Source organism: Pelobates fuscus, chromosome 12, assembly GCF_036172605.1.
Source record: "Pelobates fuscus isolate aPelFus1 chromosome 12, aPelFus1.pri, whole genome shotgun sequence".
NCBI lineage: Eukaryota > Metazoa > Chordata > Amphibia > Anura > Pelobatidae > Pelobates > Pelobates fuscus.
Genome location: NC_086328.1, coordinates 16,440,204 through 16,460,310, shown reverse-complemented (window position 1 = coordinate 16,460,310; position 20,107 = coordinate 16,440,204). Strand labels below are relative to the sequence as shown.

General features: G+C 39.6%; 3 protein-coding genes across 4 annotated transcripts in view; 1 reads left to right on the top strand and 2 right to left on the bottom strand.

The window, feature by feature from the left end:
- Positions 1 to 436, bottom strand: part of CEP89 (centrosomal protein 89) — a 96,341-nt gene extending 95,905 nt beyond the window's left edge. The window contains exon 1 of the mRNA XM_063438469.1: positions 67 to 436. Within this exon, the coding sequence (XP_063294539.1) occupies positions 67 to 105 (39 nt within the window). The 5' untranslated portion in view covers positions 106 to 436. The remainder of the gene's footprint in view (positions 1 to 66) is intronic.
- Positions 420 to 3,812, top strand: FAAP24 (FA core complex associated protein 24). 2 transcript variants are annotated; one of them, XM_063438475.1, is made up of 5 exons: positions 420 to 461; positions 993 to 1,145; positions 2,413 to 2,552; positions 3,014 to 3,166; positions 3,390 to 3,812. In XM_063438475.1, exons 2-5 carry the CDS (start codon positions 1,034 to 1,036, stop codon positions 3,633 to 3,635), a joined length of 651 nt encoding a protein of 216 aa, XP_063294545.1. In that variant the 5' UTR covers positions 420 to 461; positions 993 to 1,033; the 3' UTR covers positions 3,636 to 3,812. The 2 variants fall into 2 exon arrangements, with proteins under 2 accessions (XP_063294545.1, XP_063294546.1); XM_063438476.1 differs by having other exon boundaries at positions 422 to 461; positions 1,005 to 1,145.
- Positions 3,813 to 7,100: 3,288 nt separating this feature from the next.
- Positions 7,101 to 20,107, bottom strand: part of RHPN2 (rhophilin Rho GTPase binding protein 2) — a 51,297-nt gene continuing 38,290 nt past the window's right edge. The window contains exons 8-15 of the mRNA XM_063438708.1: positions 18,599 to 18,786; positions 16,958 to 17,114; positions 16,499 to 16,618; positions 14,651 to 14,845; positions 13,684 to 13,760; positions 13,056 to 13,202; positions 11,625 to 11,777; positions 7,101 to 10,174 (exon numbers count right to left, since the gene is read on the bottom strand). Coding sequence (XP_063294778.1) covers positions 9,923 to 10,174; positions 11,625 to 11,777; positions 13,056 to 13,202; positions 13,684 to 13,760; positions 14,651 to 14,845; positions 16,499 to 16,618; positions 16,958 to 17,114; positions 18,599 to 18,786 — 1,289 coding nt within the window. The 3' untranslated portion in view covers positions 7,101 to 9,922. The remainder of the gene's footprint in view (positions 10,175 to 11,624; positions 11,778 to 13,055; positions 13,203 to 13,683; positions 13,761 to 14,650; positions 14,846 to 16,498; positions 16,619 to 16,957; positions 17,115 to 18,598; positions 18,787 to 20,107) is intronic.

The window sequence follows — 20,107 nt, the reverse complement described above, 5'->3', positions numbered from 1 at the left end:
TGTGGGGATGTAGTCCACACCTGGAGGAAGCCTATTCCCTGAATCAGTCTCATGGCTCCTACTCACAAACGGGCTCCTGTCTCTCCTGCTGAACGAGAAATTCATGGCTCGGGGTCTGTCTCTCTCTGGGCTCTGTGAGAGGTTCGGGCAGCTCTCAACCAGCACAACGGCCGCTTCCTGCGTGACCTGCTATCAACAGCGCCTCCGATTGGTCAGTGAGGGAGCCTCCACCAATCAACTGGCTCCTTATTCAGTCACTTAGCAACAGGACGCGTCGTTGTAAAAGGGAAAGTTTCCCTGTGCCAGCAAGAAGGCGGGGCCAGCACGCAGACAGGTATTTGCTGTCACTTGACTGACGCTCTGCGTTCATTGGACAGTTCGTTATGACAGACAGTTGCGGTAGCCAATCAGGGTTTGGTGGTGTGCATTGGCGGCTGTTCTGGACTTGCAGGCTGGAAGAGGTGAGATTCAGGGGTCACGTGGCTGTAAAGTGTATTATTAATGAGTACAGCTGAATTCTGTGTTAAATATCATATAAACATGGCAGGTTATACAGGGGATGCCAGGCCCAGCTATTTCCTGGTCAATCATGCTGTTGAACTGGATGGGAAAAGTGCTGCCCTGCTGTGTGTGGGATTCATATGCTGTCAGAGAGGGAACTCCATACAGTTGTTCCTTTGGGATCCATTCTTGATGGAGTGACTGATTTCTCTCCTGCAGCACATGAATGCTACATACATCTGTATTCAGAACATGTTTCTGCCCTGCTGTGTGTGGGATTCATATGCTGTCAGAGAGGGAAATTCATAAAGTTGTTCGTTTGGGATCCATTCTTGAAGGGGTGACTGAGTTCTCTCCTGCAGCACATGAATGCTATATACCATAACAAAAGTTACCTTGATTTATGCCAGTGTCTGCAAACCTTTCCATTTCCCTGAAAATTCCATAGAAATTCTATTTTGTTTAATTATTATTATTTATGTTTTCCCCAGTGCATCGTGGAGCTTAATAATGCAATGACAAAGTTATTTCAATGGCGGGAACTCCAGTCACTCCGGTGAGGGTGGGCGCCTCGGCGGTTCCTTATGGACACGCCATTGGAAATGAAAAATGGAGAGGAACGGAGCTGGCTCAGTTAATACAGGGTATGTACGTTTTGAACCTTTTAACGTGGTTACTCTGTAAACCGCGCATTGTCAGAAATGTAAAATGTGAACGTCCTCTGTGTTTTCTTTTTGGTAGCTTCCGCCTAAAATTTTAAATTCAGTTTGAGTTCCCGTCAATTCCCATTCATGGAATATCTCGATATGAGTTTTGAGATTTATTTGACAACCAGACTCCTCCGCAGGAGCAACTTTTGAAATATGTTAGCAACTCTTCTCTTTCTTGTCACTTAATTTCATCCTTATTATGGTGAGACCTGTAGGCTATACTGAGAATTCCATGGGTAGGACCAGTGCTGCCATCGCTAGGCTGCTATCTGATGGATGTACGATATTTGCCATTACATTTCTGTATCTTCTTGACAAATGAAACATATCCCAGCACGCACCTTGCCTACTCTTTCTGATTACTTAACGAGTGGAATAATGAGTTTCCTGAATAATTACATTTTTTATTTTAGTCACCATAAAATAAAACTCACCCTCTGTCTTTCATATTTTCACGGACAAATAAAGTGAATCTGTTCCCATTTAGCTATGTATAGGGGTAATATATGCACTGTGCTAATGATATCGCTGTCAAGTGTACAGATCAGAATATCTACTCGCCCGATAGACCAAGCACTGGATCGCAAGCATCCTGCTTGTTCCCAAGTGATAAAAAGCTCATCCCACAATTCCTACGTCAGGAGTTGTAGGTCGTTTGGAAGAGTGAATACAAATACAAAAAAACAAGTCCTGCGCTCACTCCCATCACTCCTGGGCGGCAGCAAAGACCACAGTACACATCAGTCCCAATACATACAGTAAAAAAAAACCAAAAAAGTTACCTGCGCTCTCTCCTAAATCCCTATGTATATTTAAACAAATGGAGGTCATTTAGTTACTCCAATGGCCATTGGCGGGAATGCCCACCTGCCAACGTCAAGGAGAGAGCGCAGGTAAAAAAAAATTTTTCGTTTGGAAGAGTGTTGGCTGCTTGTTCATCTACCCATGCACCCTTAGATTCAGCCTTTTGCTGCTCTGCCAAGTGGCACAGCAGAGAAGACAAGGAAGGTAAATAATAATTTAATAAAACACTAAAACGTAGATTTAAACGTAGATGACATTTTGTGCATGACAGATGCAATGTAATTATTACGTGTTTACCAGAGGTTTAACAAACCAATCAATACACATTTCTGACCCTCACTTCAAGCGTGACTGTTATATTTAATATATTTTCATATTCAGATTTTTCTTTTCCCAGGTAAAATAACCCTTGTGTTTGAAGATGGTTTGGGACTGGTTGATTTCCATCTGTCTAACAGAGCCTGCATCTTGTATATATCAGAAGCGGATATCGTGGCAGGAAACACTTTCAAAAGGAGGCTTGTTCGATTTAGAAAAGTACGTTTATATTTGTATGTTTTCTTAATATGCTAATGCAAAATAACAAAAAATAAATAAATAAATTATACTATAACTTAAAGGGAGACACAGAGTCCTGTGCACCCTGCGGTTGTTGCATAAATGATGGGGCATGGATTACATCCATTGTTTCTGTAACATCGAACGGAGGGATTGACAAAATTGCTGACTCTGTAAACATCTACTACTGAATTGTGCACATCCTCCGACAAACTCCATTTCTGTTTGAGCTATTTGTTGCATTCATGAATGTAATGAATGGAGCTGTCAGTAAGGCTATGCAAGGCACACCACAGCATCATTAACCTTACACAGCAGTTTCATGAATATTTTTACATGGATAAAACAAATGCAGAATGAACTACATATACACAGACAGAGGCTTTATGCTACGTTTTCGTTATTAGAGCCTCATTTGTTTACCATTTTCTCTTTTAAAGGCCTGTAGCCTGAAAGGGATCACAATTGTGGAAAAAACCCGTCTCAGTGAGCAGTATTTTCCCGTTATACAGAAATTCATTGTGTTGGAGCTCGGTATGGTAATTCTCCCAGTGACCAATAAGGCGGAGGCTGCACAGCTTATCATACATTTAGTAAGTAAAGATGGCTGTGTTGTATTGGGATTTCACGTTTTTTGGGAGGGGGTTTATTTAAAGAAATGTTGTAGAAGATTACAGCATATTCTAAATGAGAACCAAATTAAAAGACTGGTGCAGAATAGGGTATATTTTATTACAATCTGATTATATGTTGTGTGTTTTTATCTTTTGTAAATGTTGACAACGTTTTACTCTTGTTCTGTTTTATTTCCCTTAGGTGCAAGAGCGAAGCAGAGAGCGGCTCAGCAATCCTTTCAGTAGTAAAAAGTCCTACCAGCTCGGAGAGTCCCACGTCCTGCAGACAGTGCAAACAATACCAGGCATCGGGAAAGTGAAGGCACAGAACCTTCTCCAGCATTTCCCCAGTATCCACCTGATAGCCAACGCTTCTCTCGCACAGCTGGAAGCCGTTGTGGGACGAGAATTAGCGAGAAACGTCCATATGTTTTTTACACGAACATGACCCTTTGGTAGTAAGAATTCATTATAGAGAGAGAGTATTGTACCTCCGTGAGCACGTAACCACACTAGTATTTAACGTTTGGTGCTTTACAAAACACAAAAGAAAGTCATGGTTATTGAATACAATAACCCTATCAACCTAGTTGAGAGGCGTGCCTAACAATGCAATCTAACCAAGTTTATAAACGGTTATTACATACTTTTCAGGGTTTCTCTTGCTTTTTTTTTTGGTTTGGATATTTGTTTAAAAGTGTTTGTTTGCTGGTTTAAAAAATAATTTTTTTTTACAAAAATGTGTCAAGTGATCCATGTCCCTTTATAGATAAAACGTCTATGCTGGTTTGTTTTTTCCTGGCCAAAGCAGGAGGGCCTGTTTAACCTTTTAATAAATTAACTGAATGCATCACTTCTCTTTGTTTTTGTTTTTTTTTAATTCTTTATTTTTGCGTGCAATTCTTAACAGTGCATCTTGCTTAGCCACGACGGCCAGAGCAAGTACTTTGAGTACATAGGCATGTAGCATGATAACATAAGCACAATAATAAAAGTATAACAAGCTGTGTCAGGTGTACTACTGTACAGTGTTGTGTGGAGGCAGTCTGTCTAGGTGCAAAGAGAGGGTGGTGTTAACGTTTAGATCTCTAGACAAGAGACTGATAGTGAGTGCGTTAATGCGTAGGTGCCTCACGAGGGTGGGATGAGCAGTTGGGGGCTGTGTGCCTGAGTGGTGCTTTATATGGTTTGTTCCCCTGATCTGCTGTCTCCCGTGTGCGTGGGTTTGGTGAGAGAAAAGTTGTATCTTGCTTTCATCAAGCTAGGTGAGCGTCTGCATATTGTGCGAGGTCTGAGCCTGCGAGCCTGGTTTGTGTATTGTGTGGTCTAGCATATGCAAGCGGGTTTGAAGCCCCTGACCAAGGTGGTTGCGGGTGGGTGGGGGGGAAGTAGTATTATCTGTTACTTAATGTGGTTCCGATATCCGCCGTCTTGCCGGCGTGTTCGTGTGTTAAGCCTGTACCTAGCGGAGCTTAGGCAGGTAAGTACGTGGTGAGCATGCAATTAAACAAACAGGAAAACTTTTAGTGGTAGTGTGGGTGCAAAAGTCCCATCTGTGCTTGTCATTTGGGGTTGTCCGTCTCCTGCTGGTTTCACTGCTCTGGGGACGAATGGCTTTATGGAGGCCGGGTCCCATGATGCCATATATGTTCCTGCGGTGGCAGGTGTATCCGGGGGTGTTAGTCCCAGGGTCTCCAGGAGGATTGCCGCTTCTGACATGGACGGTAACGTGTGCACTGTCCCGTTGGGTCGTGACCAGTTTAAACTATTTGCAGAGCATAAGCGTGGATCGTGTCAGATCTTGGAAGAAGGCCAGGTTCGAGTTTTCGAAGGTGAGTGGCGTTTTGCCTTTTAGCGCTGACAGTATTTGGAGTTTGTCAGGTAGGGAGATGCAGCGGAGGATAACGTCTCGCCCCGTGGTAGACCGGAGGTGAGGGGGATTCGGGAGGCGGTATACGCTGTCAATTGCCACCTTCTTGGCCGCTGCATGTGGCAGAATTGTAGCCAGCATTCTCCTAATGTAATGAGGCAGTTCCTCTGCCGTAATTGTTGCGGGAATGCCCCTTATCTTGATGTAAGTGCGTCTCTGGCGGTCTTCCAGGGTGGAAAGCTTAAGTGATATAGATTGTTGCCGAGTTTGTAGTGTTTTTATGGAATCCGCCATCTCGGTTAGCTGGGACTGTACCTCCGTTAAGGCGACTTCATTAGTTCGGACTCTCTCCGACACTGCTCTTACTTCTGTTTTGAGAATGGCAGAGTCGGTCGCCAGCATTTTGTGGATTTCAGCTAGCATTAATTGTAGATCCTTTTTGGTGGTCGGTGCGGAGTCGTCGGATGGTTCCGATGACCCAGCCGAAGATGTTGGTGAGTGTCGCAGGCCCGTGTTGTGGTGCCGGGCTCTGATCTTTGTCGGGGTTTCCGTTTGCGATAGCGGGCCTAGGCTGCGACGGCCGCTGGAGCATGGCTCCTATGTCTCTGCCCTCCGCCGGGGTGTGCGACTTTTGGGAGCGCCTGCCCATGCCCGGCATGATGATTGGCGAGGTAGGTGTGGGGGCCTTTCAGCGCTGGTTGTTGCGATGCCGCCCAGGAAACTCTCAAGGCCTTGCAGCGCGGGGTAGGCCCCGGTTCTGTGCTTCCGTCGTGCTGACTTTGGTGGCTGAAAGAAAGGCATTGATCGATGCTCCTTGCCTTTCTGGTTCTAGTCGTGTTAGTGTGGAGTTCGGATTGGGCTCGGTTCTGCTGCTATCCGCAGGATTATGTTTTTGTTTTAGGGAGCTTTGAGAAATGGCGTCTGGTCAGGATGCTTGTAAGCCCCGCCCCCTCTTAGGGTGTTTTAAACACGAATATACATTTGCATATTCTTACTGCTTTAGGTCTGTTTTGTAGAGCAGGACGTTTGGTTTAATTGTTCTGGCAGAGTTTCATATCTTAAGTAATCTGCTGTTTCTCTTTGTAGAAGTATTCCACATGGTACAGCACACACAAACATTTTAAAAACATTCTGAAACGATAACATTGGGAATGTTATCCGATTACTCCCGAATCCGTCTCAGGACATCTCAGTTTTCCCAAAACTACAAATTGTGTATTGAACAAGATAATTTGAGGTCAAAGATCGAGATTACCTTCAATGTACAAATGCAACCAAACGCCAAACTGGCATATTGAGACGTTTGTCTGCTGGAAAGGGATTAACTATGTGTTTTAAAGTACCACTAAAATCACCTAAAAGATTTTTTTAATGGGATGCTAAGCACCCAAACAACTTTAGTTTAATGAAGCCATTACGCTGTATAGATCATCCCCCTGTAGGTGAACTACTCAATTCTCTGCTATTTAGGAGTTAAATCCCTTTGTTTATACAACACTAGTCACACCTCCCTGCATGTGACTTGCACAGCCTTCCTAAGCACTTCCTGTAAAGAGACATCTAATGTTTAAACTTCCTTTAATGCACATTATGTTTAAGTTGGAATATCTTATGTAAACGTCTAATCGAACCGATGAAAAATTAAATAAAAATTTTAGAGCTGCATAAATAGAAACAACAATAACGTAACTTCTAAATGGCAGATAATTGAGCAGTTAAACTGCAGGGGTAAGCTCTATGCACAAACACTTATTCATTAAACTAAATGTGTTTTGATGCCCATAGTATCCTTTTAAGGCCAGAGTAGCTGACTTTGAGAAGGTTTCTAATTTGGCTATTTTGACCTTATTATTTGCTATATTTGAAATTCACTTTTAATTCTCACTTCACTTAAGTTAATAACCCTGTCCTTTATACCCTGTCTGTGTGGCAGTGTGATTGTTAAGACAGTACCCTGTTTTGGATAATTAACGGCCCTACTAGAGCAAAGGCTGACATCAGAAGTTTCAAACCTGAAAGTTAATATAAACAAAACAAATGTGCTCGGTTTGCTTTAATAAACCTTTATTGGAGTTAAACTTGCAGTTCAAAAAATGTGCTCTGCTTACAATACTTCATTAATTGTATCTCTCCCTTAAAAACAACAATCTAAATATTGCACAGTTAAAGTTTATTCTGAAAAACGTCTTGAAATAAAAAAATATACATTAAAATAAAATAACTTTTGCTACCGTTGTCCTTCAGTAGGTCATAGGATTAAACTTGCACAGAAATGTGTTTGTCAGTTCACATAGCATTTAACAGTAATTGTCTGTATCATTAACCTCTGAATTATTTCGTCAAAGATTACAAACCAGAGTACATTGAACTCCTTCATGACTTGAGAGCTTGCCAAGGCATGATATAAAAAGTAAATGTGTAGTGTTAAAACGTAATTACGTCTGGGTTTTCGTACCCACAATGCAAAGTAAGGCATCCCATAATTCCTGAAAAATGTGAAGAAATTCAATGCAGAATCTTGCACTTTGAAAACAATGGTTTCTTCACGTAGATACACGGCACATGAGAAGTGTTACCCTGCAGTATGTTAAAGTCATACATTGCAGTTAGTTGATTTTCTTTTTTTAATTAGAAGGTTGCTTGCTACATACTGCAGGGTAAGTAGGGCAACCCATCGTATGCTCCCATCTTGCCTAGACCTTTAAATCAGCTGTACCATAATAACAGACAATACAATGCACAGATTACATTTCATGCACTATAAAGTGATACTATGTCATATTTGTGTGACTGATGCACTTTAAAAATACACTAATTTAAAAAAAACTTTATTTAAACCAGTATTTACACACGTAGCTCAGACATACCTTGTTTTAGAAAAAGTTCCATCACCCTTTTTCATTGATGGTTAACCATGACACCATAAATTGTTTCTGAACTACATTTCCCATGATGCTCGGCTAGCTTTTTGACTCTAAAAGCTAGCTGAGCATCATGGGAAATGCAGTCCAGAAACAATTTATGGTGTCAAGGTTAGCCATCACTGCTCTATTTAGTGACCAGTAGGAAATGAGTGAAATCCCAGTCAGTCAATTGATATTCCACTTAGAGCTAATTCGTTTAACCCCTTTCCTGCCAGTTTGTATAGCTGTACATAGCGCTACCTGCTGGCAGTAAAGGGGTTTACACATTAATTTTGCCCTTATCTTCCAATTTAGTTGTATTTCCCAAGGGAAGATTAACATAAAGCACACAGCGAGCTGGCTACTTTTTCTTACATAGCACTTATTAACAATAATTAACGTCTAATTAAACAATAATACCTTAATAACATATTCCATATAAATATTAACAATAGTAACATTCGTTGTGAAGGCTATAGCATGCCAATGAGTTCAGCATTGCACAAGAGAGTGGTGAATGTTCCAGACATTTTGAACCCAGCTCGCTGCCTTATAGCGTGATTCGTCTTCAGCAGCGATTGTGAAAAGGCACAGCCTAAGCGTCACAACTTAGTCTATAGCAGCATCTGGAGGAAGAGATTATCCTGTATCTTCTGAAAGGATCAATTGTCACATTTCCCATAATGCACAGTAAACAATTCCCTTAATTTAATGTCATTATTTATTGGTGCGCCTGTTCCGATATATGCACTTCCTCCTAATTGCCTACAACCCCTTAAAAAGGACCAGTAAATATTTTTTTTTTTATATTTACCGTACTTGCTTTTTACATTATGCTGGAAATTTTACATTCGGCCCACATGGACAATTTAAAATCCAGTGTCATGGAAACCAGATAAACCGGGGACCGTTTGGCATTTCTCAAACATAATATACATTAATCCTAATTTTGCTTTTACTCTTATGTAAATTTAAATGCCTCATATTTTACCATTTTTATACAAATGGTATTTTTTTCTAATCCTTTTTTATTTTTTTTTATTTTGAGCGCCATCAAAATAGGGTAAGTGGGATATAAATTTAGCCCTGCGAGCATATAGGGTATAAGTTTAAAATGCACAAATTAAACCGTCTGCTACAGAATTCTTGATATGAATTTTACATTCTTATAATTTTAAATCGCAAAGGCAGATGAACATGGTGCAGGCAAAAAAAGCTCGGATTAGAGATTAAAAAAAAAAAAAACGATTTTCCATGGAATCCGAATTCTACGTTTTTCTCTGTTTTTATATCATTTTTGCTATTTTGTAGCAACCAAGAAACATTTCTAAATAAGTAATATCAATTACTTAGATGAGTTTCTATTTTCAGCTATTTGTGGATTAAGGGGTTGGGCTATTTCAACTAAACTGTCTAACACCTTGTGCATTATGAAGTATGGGGCAACCATTTCCAAATATTTCTTATTTAGAAGTTGGTAGAAATGGGAAAAAAAATCCAGTTTTATTATTTGAGCTTCGAAACCCCAAAATAACTTCTTTATTCCCGATTTGTAAAGGAATTGTTTTAGTACCACAACATGATAAACTATAACTTTGAAAAATATATTTTAAAGTCTTAAAAAAAATAAAAATAAAAGGTAAAATATATCTACACTTCTTTTATGCTTTTTGTTTTTCCAACATCACATAGTATGACAAAGAATAATTCTTCTGGTGGTTTGATAAGAGGGCAGTCACCGTGCGTGTGTGTGTTTTGCAGTAAAGTTTGCTGGCAATATTCCTATAATGTAATACTTATAGAATATTAAGTTTTAAGAAATAAAATTCCCATTATAGATGGTTTTTTTCGCAGTTTCGGAGTATCTCACAGCTCGGAGGAGTTCATAGAACCATCACAGTGTTTGCTTATATAGTTTTTTTTATGTCCTTGGAATAAATTGGATTTGCAGATAAGAATTCCTTAGTACATTGCACTTTCACTTCCTAAAGTGTTGTATGGCGAGAGGAAGAGCTGGTTTGTCGGTGTCTTTCCTGCTGTTGCCGTTGGCAGGCAGAGCGTGCTTGCGGCTTTCTGTCGGTTTTTAAATCCCCAGCTTAGGAAGGATGGTTTCTTTGTGGCCTTTTGTGTCTTAGCCTTATCGTCGTCCATGGACAGGCAGATCATGGAATATGTTTTTTGCATGCCGGCGTAATAAGTGGCGCTCTTATTGTGCTGTAGGAATAACAAAAAACAATCAAATTAGACCACGTGTATAAAAAATAAATAAACATCAAACAATGACCTGGCTGCTCCAATGACATCCATCCAACACTTATTTAGACCATAGAACAGCCTAACCACCCAGAGTGAGATCATCAACCACGATAATCTCTGTCCAATCAAAACCTTCTCATAGAGAGCCATCGACAACAAATCGCTCCTGCAGAGAAATTACTGGAATTCACCAATCCAGTGCTTCTCTATGAGAAGTATTTAATGGTAATCAAATGAGAAGCATTAACCAAGTATATCACGCACAGCATGAACATGAAGACATTTAAAAATCATAGTATCCTAAAGAGGAAGCAGCTCTTGAAGCGGTCTGCTTGACGGCCACTAAATGTGTGTTTTTGGCAAAATGAAAATATTAGCGTTTCTCAGAAATGGCAATGTTTTACATTGTCAGACAACTGGAGCATCATCTGCATCAGGGGACTGCAGGGAATTTTCCCCAATTACTATAGTGTGAGGGCATTATAAGATGTACTCATGCGATGTAGAGAAAAATAACACTTTTTCAGGAAAGCTATGCACATGAGTGGGGCCAGTCAGACAAGCTGTCAGTCACCCTACTTTTTTGGTCAGACCAGTTAGCGGGTGGGCCAGTCTCTACCGCTTTGGCTCACCCAGCCCTCCATACCAGATCCATAGCTCACATTGGGAGGTATGTATATATACTTATTTCTGTGACTTCTTGTTTCATTTTCTCTTCTCTCAAACCTCAGTAAAAGTTTGAATTTAATGTTTTTTGAACATATGACTACTAACTTACTGGGTTAATCACTAGAATAAGAAATCAAAGTGAATTTCAAATTTACAAACTGGAAAAATTCCCTAAAAACAACTAAGCTTCTGGTTCAGCTAGTTTTGGCGAAATTCGAAATTCTCTTTGAAGTCTCACTTTAGTGAATAACTCTGTTAGTGTTTTACCTAATCATGTCCATTCTATAAAATGTTTAGTCAAAATATGAGAAAAATAAAACTTATTACGCACGCAGGAATAACTGTTCTTGGCGGCTTTGGTAAAGCCTACAGGGGATGTTACCTAAAATTAGTGATTTTAATCTCAGTACAACTAAAATATGCAGCTAGTGTGAACCCCTGCATGCCTCCCATTGGCTGCTTACTATTCTAATCATGCCTCCCATTGGCTGCTTACTATTCTAATCATGCCTCCCATTGGCCACTTGTAATCAAGCCTTTATTGGCAGCCCTCGGTTCCAAACTAGAACACAGATATTAAAATTCTAATTCTCTCTCGATTAACATAAACATGAAGACACACATACCGACCCAATACATACACACGCTCTGTTAAACATCCCCGGTGGATATCTAGAAACATCACCCACACAGTTCAATGCAGCACTAACCACAGCTGAATACACTTAATGATACTCACAATACTCGACGTTGACTCCTGTAGGCTGACGGCCTGAACGTCCACATCTGCGTTGGCTGCGTTAATCATACCCATAACCTCGTTTACACTCCGCCACTTGCAGTCCTCGCCGTCTACGGATACAATGTAATCTCCTTCCTTCAAACCTTCCCTCTGCAAGTTAATAGAATGTAGGTCATTGACAGTCTACACTTACACTCTATGGGTCAGCGTGGGTTTAACATATCTGGTGTACAGTCAGTGTGTGTTTAAAAGGGTTACTCAAATTAAAAAACAACTTAAAACAAAAGAAAAAAAAAAACATAACCGTACCCAACTCCTCCTCCTAGGCCACGTCTTCCCTCAGCCTAATCATCCGCTGCGGTCACTCCTATTAGCTGCCGGGTGAAGAATATAAGAGGTCGGCTGAGGAGAGGAAATTGGCGGCACGGAGAGGGGTACCGTGCCATAACTGGACACCTGTGTGTGCTGACAACAGACGTCCAATATGCACAGGATTGACATTAGCCAGCACAGAATCCTTGTTTAGCACTGGCTAATCACGACCCAATGATGCTGTCGGAGGTGGAGTTACATCTGTGGCAGCAATGGGGTTAAACTCTGTACGTGCAGCATTTCACAGCGAAACATAGCACATACAGACCGGCACCATCACTATTAATCATTATAGTGTTAATTGTTGGCAATTCAAAATGAATTTCATGTTTTAGGCCAAAATAGTCAAATAAGAAACATAGCGGACTTCAAATAATTTTTCAATTTGGCTATTTTGGCCTCAAATTTGATTTTCGCTTTGAATTCTCTTTGTGTTCCCTACAGTTACTCTTTATTAAATAAATATGTGAGGCCTTGGCTAAATGAAAGATTTAATAGCAGAAAGTCCTGGAACATAATCCTTATTACAACAGGCAGCAATTTAATGCTTATTGGCAGTCTATTACCTGAATTTAGGGAATTAGAAGGCTGCGTATTATTTATGATCATTCTTCCCAAACAGCCCTTCAGACACACTACACTATACATCCATGATATGGAATTCCCCACTAATAATATAATATGTCCTTCTTACACAGATACATTGATCTGCCTATGCCAATCCACATTGAAACAGATCAATAATAGTTATTCTCACAAACAATCAAATTATTTTTGTAATATATTTTGTATATATTTTCCTAGTGTGTCCGGTTATGTTGTTTCGCAGATGTTAACATCTGGTGGAAATTGGACAATCTCAGAATTCATTTCCAAGACTTATGTGCTCATGCCTCTTTATGTAATCTTGAGTGCTGACTGATCACAGCCTTCAATCAAGTTAAAAACGAGAGGAAATTAGTTTATATTCTGATTGCACTCCCAGAATGAGAAGCTCATAGGGCAATTCCTATATTACCACACAAATAGCTTCTTTTAGAAAGTAAATGTACTTACTGCTGCCGGGCAGAGTGGATCGATGGCTGTCACTTGCACAGGGCAGTCCCCTCGTAAGACAAATCCCAAGTCCCCGTCTTCAGTCGTCAAATGGATCTTCCTGGGGGCTGACCACCTCTGCTTTGCTGAAAACGCTGACAGAGGACCCTGAAGGTGGTAGAAGTTTTCTTAATGAACATGATACACCATTAAAAGTTGTACTCATCATGCCTTGGCTACAGGATGCTATGTACTCATTATGCCTTGGCTACAGGATGCTATGTACTCATCATGCCTTGGCTACAGGATGCTATGTGGCATTGTGCTGGAGGCCTGGTTTAGTTTAGATAATGGGACATTGTGTAGGATATCTAGTTTAGAGGGTGGCCAAGGTGATTGCTACGGGTGCCTGGTTTAGTTGATGTAATTGGGCATAGTTTAAAGAATGGTATGGTGTAGCCCTGGGTGCCTGGTTTAGTGGCACTGCGAGTGATGCCAGGTTTAGAGAATAGTATGGGTGCCTGGTTTGGTTGGTGTAATGGGGTATTGAGCAGGATATTTTGAGTATCTGCACAAAACAGCTTAACGTACACTGTTCCTTTAACAAAAGATTATTATATAATAGTGAAAATGTGCCTGTAAAACATACCAGTCTCTGAAAAATGTCCACTACTTTCACTCTCGACAGTTGAGGAGGAATGCTTTCTGCTTTATATTCGGTTTTACCTGGGGGATAAAAAAAATACAGGGTATAAATAGAACTGTAAGGAAAAAACAAACCAAAAACCTCACGTTTTAATGGAAAATCAGTCATAATCACCATAAGATCTCCATGTTACTGCTGGACCACTTTCTTTTTATTGGCCACGGGATGTTATGTTTATAAAAACAGGGGGATCCTGTGTCATACAGGGGCACGTATTTCAACAAAATTAACAAACATCAAACTCCCAACTCTTTAAGCCCTTAAGGACACATGACATGTGTGACATGTCATGATTCCCTTTTATTCCAGAAGTTTGGTCCTTAAGGGGTTAAGCAAATTCTGCATCAGCTATATCAATTCTTGTGGGGGATTTTCAAGGAGTGAAAAGGGTAAGTGCAGAAGAATTAACCGGTTTCATTTGCTTATTTAGACAAATAAGAAAGGTTTGATTATTTAGAATAAATAAAATATATATTTTTTTTTTTATATTGTAGCCATGCAATAAAATTCTTATTGTGTAATACAAGTATCATTTTCCCTAGATCAACAGTTGTTTACACTAGCATGCCTATTTACATAAGTAAATCATTAGTTTCGAATGAATGATTTTCATTAAGAGCAGTTCCATATCATGCCAGTAGATGTCCCACTTTTATCACGTTTATCAAAAGCTTTTTTTCTTAGTACCATGGGAAATATAGTTTCTCAGGAGCTGGCGAGCTGCCATTTCTTTGTACTTTGATACTGTGACCCATTAGTCAATATGTATAGAATACGCTTTAATTCTACAGCAAACTGAGCATTTACTGCACTGGGGAAACATTGCATATATAAGTCTCTATATTACTATAAGAGGTACATTTATGATCTAAACCGGCTCAGTAGATTTAAATCAGTCTACGGTACTTACCAACAATATCAGGAGCTGTGAGTAAATTAAGGAAATCATCCGTCCTCTGATGCTGAGAGAATTTAAGCTGGGATCTCTTGTTGAATGCACACAGGACTTCCTGGAGGACATCGATATTCCTCAGCTTGCTACAAAGGTTGGATAAGCGGATAGCCTCTTCGTGGCTTGCAATGGCTTTAGCCAGATGTGCCTTCCCTGCAAGGTAAAGAGAACCAGATATTCGCTTTAGTCTAAACATGGATTATTGTAAATAGATCCCGACTCCTTCCAGCTCTCAAGGATGTTCATAGAAAAGCAATACCCACCCACCGGCACTTAGGAGGTTAATCACTAAATTGGGGGTTGTTGGGAACGGACTTCGAAAATTCAAGTAAAAAAATGTTAAAGGGACACTCCAGACCCCTAAACAACTTTAGCTTACTGAAAAGCTTTACGTGTGAAGGGTGCCCCCTCTTTTTTCATTTTGGAAAAAGAGCAGATTTCAATAGAAATTTACACTTTTATAAATTATACTGGTTCAACCCCCCAGGTTCTCAATCAGACAACCGGTCATGTTACTTCCTTTTTTCTTTAGCTCATTTGAGCTGAACTCAAGAGACAGCAATAGTTGAGAGCACCTGACTTCTCATTGAGCTGCATTGGGAAGTCTCTAATTGGACAGCCACAGAAAGTCTGGGTGGGCTTAGAAATGGAGGGTTTGTAAAGGCAGCAGACAACAGACCTGCAGGTTTTGCAAGCTGTTTTTAGATATAGCCCCAATGGGAAAATGCATAATTAAATGCATGCACGTTTTCATTTGGGGTATATCTTCAAAACAGTGATTTTTTTTAAATTCATTTTGTATTTGGGTATTGGAGCGTTCCTTTAATTTGGGTTAATTCACAAAGTAATCTCAGCTATCTTGGACTTCAATTTGCTATTTCCTGGCAAATTTCTGACAATACATGGTTTAGTTAATAACCCTGAGTGTTTTTAGCTGATGCACATTTTCTTTAATTATCTGTGTACCCAGCTGGGATCTTAAAAAAGCCTGCTGGATAATACTAGCAAAGTAGTATCTTACTGCATTGTGTCAAACAATAGAATTGCAAGGTCTGAATCCGTGGGTGATAAAGATCAATGGGCCGTAAAGCAGTCAGATAAATGACCCCTAAATATTACAATAAACCTTAATGCACTCAAGGTCAGCAGATATCAAGGTGTTAATGTAATACAATTTTTATTTTTTTTTTTTAAAAGGTATTTAATAAAATGTTGCTGTGTACGTGCGTGAGGTTTCACTGCTTGACTTGTTATTAGTGATTTTTGTATTGCTGTTGTCACAGGACAAACAGGAATGTGAGCTATGTGCAGAATAAAAGGGAGTGTTCGGGGAGCTTGCAAGACCAACCTGTCTGAAAAACATTGTGAATTCTTTGCCACTAGGAACAATCAATCATTTCGACTGCACCTTCCATATAATGGACATAATGAACCGAAATAAAACAAAGAAAAGCAAAGTATTTCCCATAAAAAACATATAGGAGCTTATGTGACCTGTACATTAGCAGCTCAAAGTAGCTTCATTCCTTTTCCCAGGACTGAAACTACTCAACAATGCTATTGCCATAGAGAGTCTGTACAAGTTGCTAGGGACCTGTAACGTGTGGACATGCAGTAAGTAAAGTACAGCATTACGTTCCACGAATGTCATGAATAGAAAGCGAGGGATTACACCGGCAAATTGCAGCAACTGTAATTAATTTCAGGTTTGGATGCAGGGACAAAGGAGTGCCTCAAAACACAGGTTACTGCGCCATGCCCCTTTAAAAAGGGGTAGAATAGAGTTACTATTCAAAAGGAATTTACCTAGCTGTGTCCGCTGCAGTCTGTCCTTCAATATGGTCTGAGCGGTCAGTCCTTCGGGCATCGAGTCATAAAGTTGGGACAGGCATTTCTCCTGCTTATCTTCATCATCAGTCAAATTCACTGCGAATGGGAGCCAAAAAGGAGACTTTAAATTCTACACATCTTATCTTCAAACAGCTGCTATACATCCACTCAGAAGAGATAAGACAAAAGATGTGTTTCATACAACACATAGGGGTTTGTGCACTAAACAGTGAACCACTGAATTTGTGAATTGAAATCAAACATAAACAATAAAATAACCAGGAAGTGGGAGAATGTTCCCATTGATCTATTTTGTCCCAAATGTTGCTGTTTTGTAATTCACTTTAATTCGCTGTTTAGTTGAGAAATCCCATAGCTGATCATTGACAAGTCAGTACGTTAGTATGGGTTCATTAATACATAGCCCCCACTCACACTGGTGGTCGATGAGCATGATGGACACAAAGTACTGTGCTAGGGCTTTGTAATGTTCTGCCTTCACCTGGACCATGACCGACCACGAATATGGGACGTTCTCTTTTATTGGTGCTTGGCTCATTGCATTGAAGACTTGGCTATGAACCTGGCTGACCTGGAAAAAAATAAAACAAAAATTCTAAATATAACACACATAAGCAAAAAGGTATGGCTCGCCTATAATACATTAAAACAGAATTCATGGTTTTCTTTCTGCATTGGAGTTCCAGTACAGATGACAACCAAGTTTTTTTATGGAAAAATAAAATTTGGGGCTGCAATTTCCGATCTCTTAGGATGAGCAATGCTGAAATTGTTATAACAGAGAATCCAAGCACTATTCGAAATGAAACTGACAAAATGTTTTAAAATTCTCTTTACTATACACTATATATAATATGTGTGTGTTTGCGAGGTCTCAAAGTTAAAATGAAATGTAGATATCCACACTGCTACATTTACCTCGGTCTTGGAACTGGGTGCCTCCATCTTGGCTCCCTGTTATAAGCCACGTCCTTTCCACCTGGCAGTCAGCACAGAGAGATGAGAAGAAAAAGAAACAATGTTTCTATTTCTCCCTCAACTTTACAACATGTGCCTTGGCTGTGCCAAGACTGAACTGGGTTGTGAAGTCAGATACTAAATTGGTAATACACATTTGAAAAAACCCAGATAGAATCACATGAAAAAAACAAACAAACAAAAAAACAGTTAGCACAAATTATACAATGTTTTATTCAAATGTGTAATTTCCAGAGAAGTGATTGCTTCCCTTTTAGATCTCTCTAAAGAGAAGTTTGACTACGTGTTAAAATACATTTTATTAAAGGAACACTATAGTCACCTAAATTACTTTAGCTAAATAAAGCAGTTTTAGTGTATAGATCATTCCCTTGCAATTTCACTGCTCAATTCACTGTCATTTAGGAGTTAAATCACGTTGTTTCTGTTTATGCAGCCCTAGCCACACCTCCCCTGGCTATGATTGACAGAGCCTGCATGAAAAAAAAAACTGGTTTCACTTTCAAACAGATGTAATTTACCTTAAATAATTGTATCTCAATCTCTAAATTGAACTTTAATCACATACAGGAGGCTCTTGCAGGGTCTAGCAAGCTATTAACATAGCAGGGGATAAGAAAATCTTAATTAAACAGAACTTGCAATAAAGAAAGCCTAAATAGGGCTCTCTTTACAGGAAGTGTTTATGGAAGGCTGTGCAAGTCACATGCAGGGAGGTGTGACTAGGGTTCATAAACAAAGGGATTTAACTCCTAAATGGCAGAGGATTGAGCAGTGAGGCTGCAGGGGCATGTTCTATACACCAAAACTGCTTCATTAAGCTAAAGTTGTTAAGGTGACTATAGTGTCCATTTAAACTGCACGGCAATTCTCAGGTCCTTATATGAGTCATTAGAACCAGATAACAGACTTTAATGAATATGCACACATATCTTCATGTACACGTGCCATATCGCCCACACGCTCCAAAACTAAAAATTTTTTTGTTTGTTTGTTTGTTTCATATTTTGAAGCTTGCAGCAACTTATTCCTTTACAATACATAAAAATGGCATCTGTACCTAATAAACTAACATACCTTAGCGGACTCATGTGCCACCTTTGCCAGCGTGCAGAATTCATTCTGGATCCCAGATAAGATCATTTTCTCAAAGTAGCATTCATGGGCTTCAGCCAAAAGCATTTTGATGAGAGCTCCCAACATGGCTGGACTCAGGTCATAGCTTGGGGTATGGGTGAACGTCTCCTTCAGATAGCTGAGTACACCTAAAAAAGGAACAGAATAAAGCCTTAGTATACACGTATGAGGAAATTAGTCTGTATAGCATTAACTCGGAGTGTGCCTATTCAGGTTTGTACAGCTTAAGGTCCACCCTGTCTATTTAAGTACACTGACCTCGGTTGCAAAATCTAATTAAGGCCCCAGGCCCTTCACTTCCTAGAAGTATTTTACGCCACCCTAGCAAAAAGCCTATAAAGCTTGGTAAATTCTATTTTCCAGATTATCTTTCAATTAAACAAACATAAACAGGAGATGATTTTGGTAGGAGGTCAATACTTTTTTTGTCTGCATCAGGGTTTGCCAAGTACTTGTAGGATTTGGGAGCCCCTTAGGCATATAAAGAAGATAAACTGTTTTATTAGATGCTAGGAAAAGGCAAATCAAAAGCGTTCAAAATAAACATTTAAAGAGACACCCCAGCACCATAATCACTGCAGTTTAAAGTAGCAATTATTTTGTATGGAGTCTTCGGGTGCTGTTCTTTCAGTTTTTCTCAAAACAGGGTCTATAGTCTCTTGGAGCTAACCTCAGCTCCCAGTTATCTAAACAAATCTGTCCAATTATGGAGAGTAACAATAAACTAGCAGTGGGCTTAAACTATCTCTAAAACAAACACAAAAAACATACACATATGTTCAAGGGATTTGTCTAAGTGTACGGTGTGCATCTATAAGTATGTTATCCTCTTTACTACAGATTTGCTAGGAACAAATGTATAAAGTAGAATTTCATTATTTTATTTTTTATTATTATTATAAAATCACAACTTGTACCCTTTAACCCATACTATTACTAAATGCAGTGCAGGGGTGACAGCGGCCAAGCTCGATGGCTTACAGAAAGAGGTTATAAGTAAAACGACAATACACAGTTCATACATCTATAATCATTAACTAGAGGCAAGCAACAAAAGTGGGACATAAAACACTCAGCTACCACTGCAAATAAAGCAGCCGATAACATAAATATAGTCTGCCTAACCTCCCCCCTCCCGTAATAACTCTCATTCGACTTTATGCAGAGCCTTTTGTTACACCAAGCAGTGCACCCCAAAAGGGACCTTGCACAGGATGTCTAAGGACCAGATTGTGAGGGTGGCATGAAATATCATAAGTCCTAAAGGGGTTAATTATTATATAGCAAAGATAAACAAGACACATCCGTATAATAATAATAAAAAACACTTTAAATCATATTAATTGTGATGTATACTTTTATTGTACTGTGAAGGACATTACCACCTAGACTGCACCTTCAAATATATTATTTATTTTTTTTAGACAGTTTATATATGATGTAATCCTT

What these genes read in the sequence shown, in the direction of transcription:
- FAAP24 (XM_063438475.1), top strand. Translation starts at nt 1,034, where the DNA reads ATGGCGGGAACTCCAGTCACTCCGGTGAGGGTGGGCGCCTCGGCGGTT. An exon ending in GCTGGCTCAGTTAATACAGG is followed by an intron (nt 1,146 to 2,412) that starts GTATGTACGTTT and finishes TTCTTTTCCCAG; the next exon opens with GTAAAATAACCCTTGTGTTT. An exon ending in CACAGCTTATCATACATTTA is followed by an intron (nt 3,167 to 3,389) that starts GTAAGTAAAGAT and finishes TATTTCCCTTAG; the next exon opens with GTGCAAGAGCGAAGCAGAGA.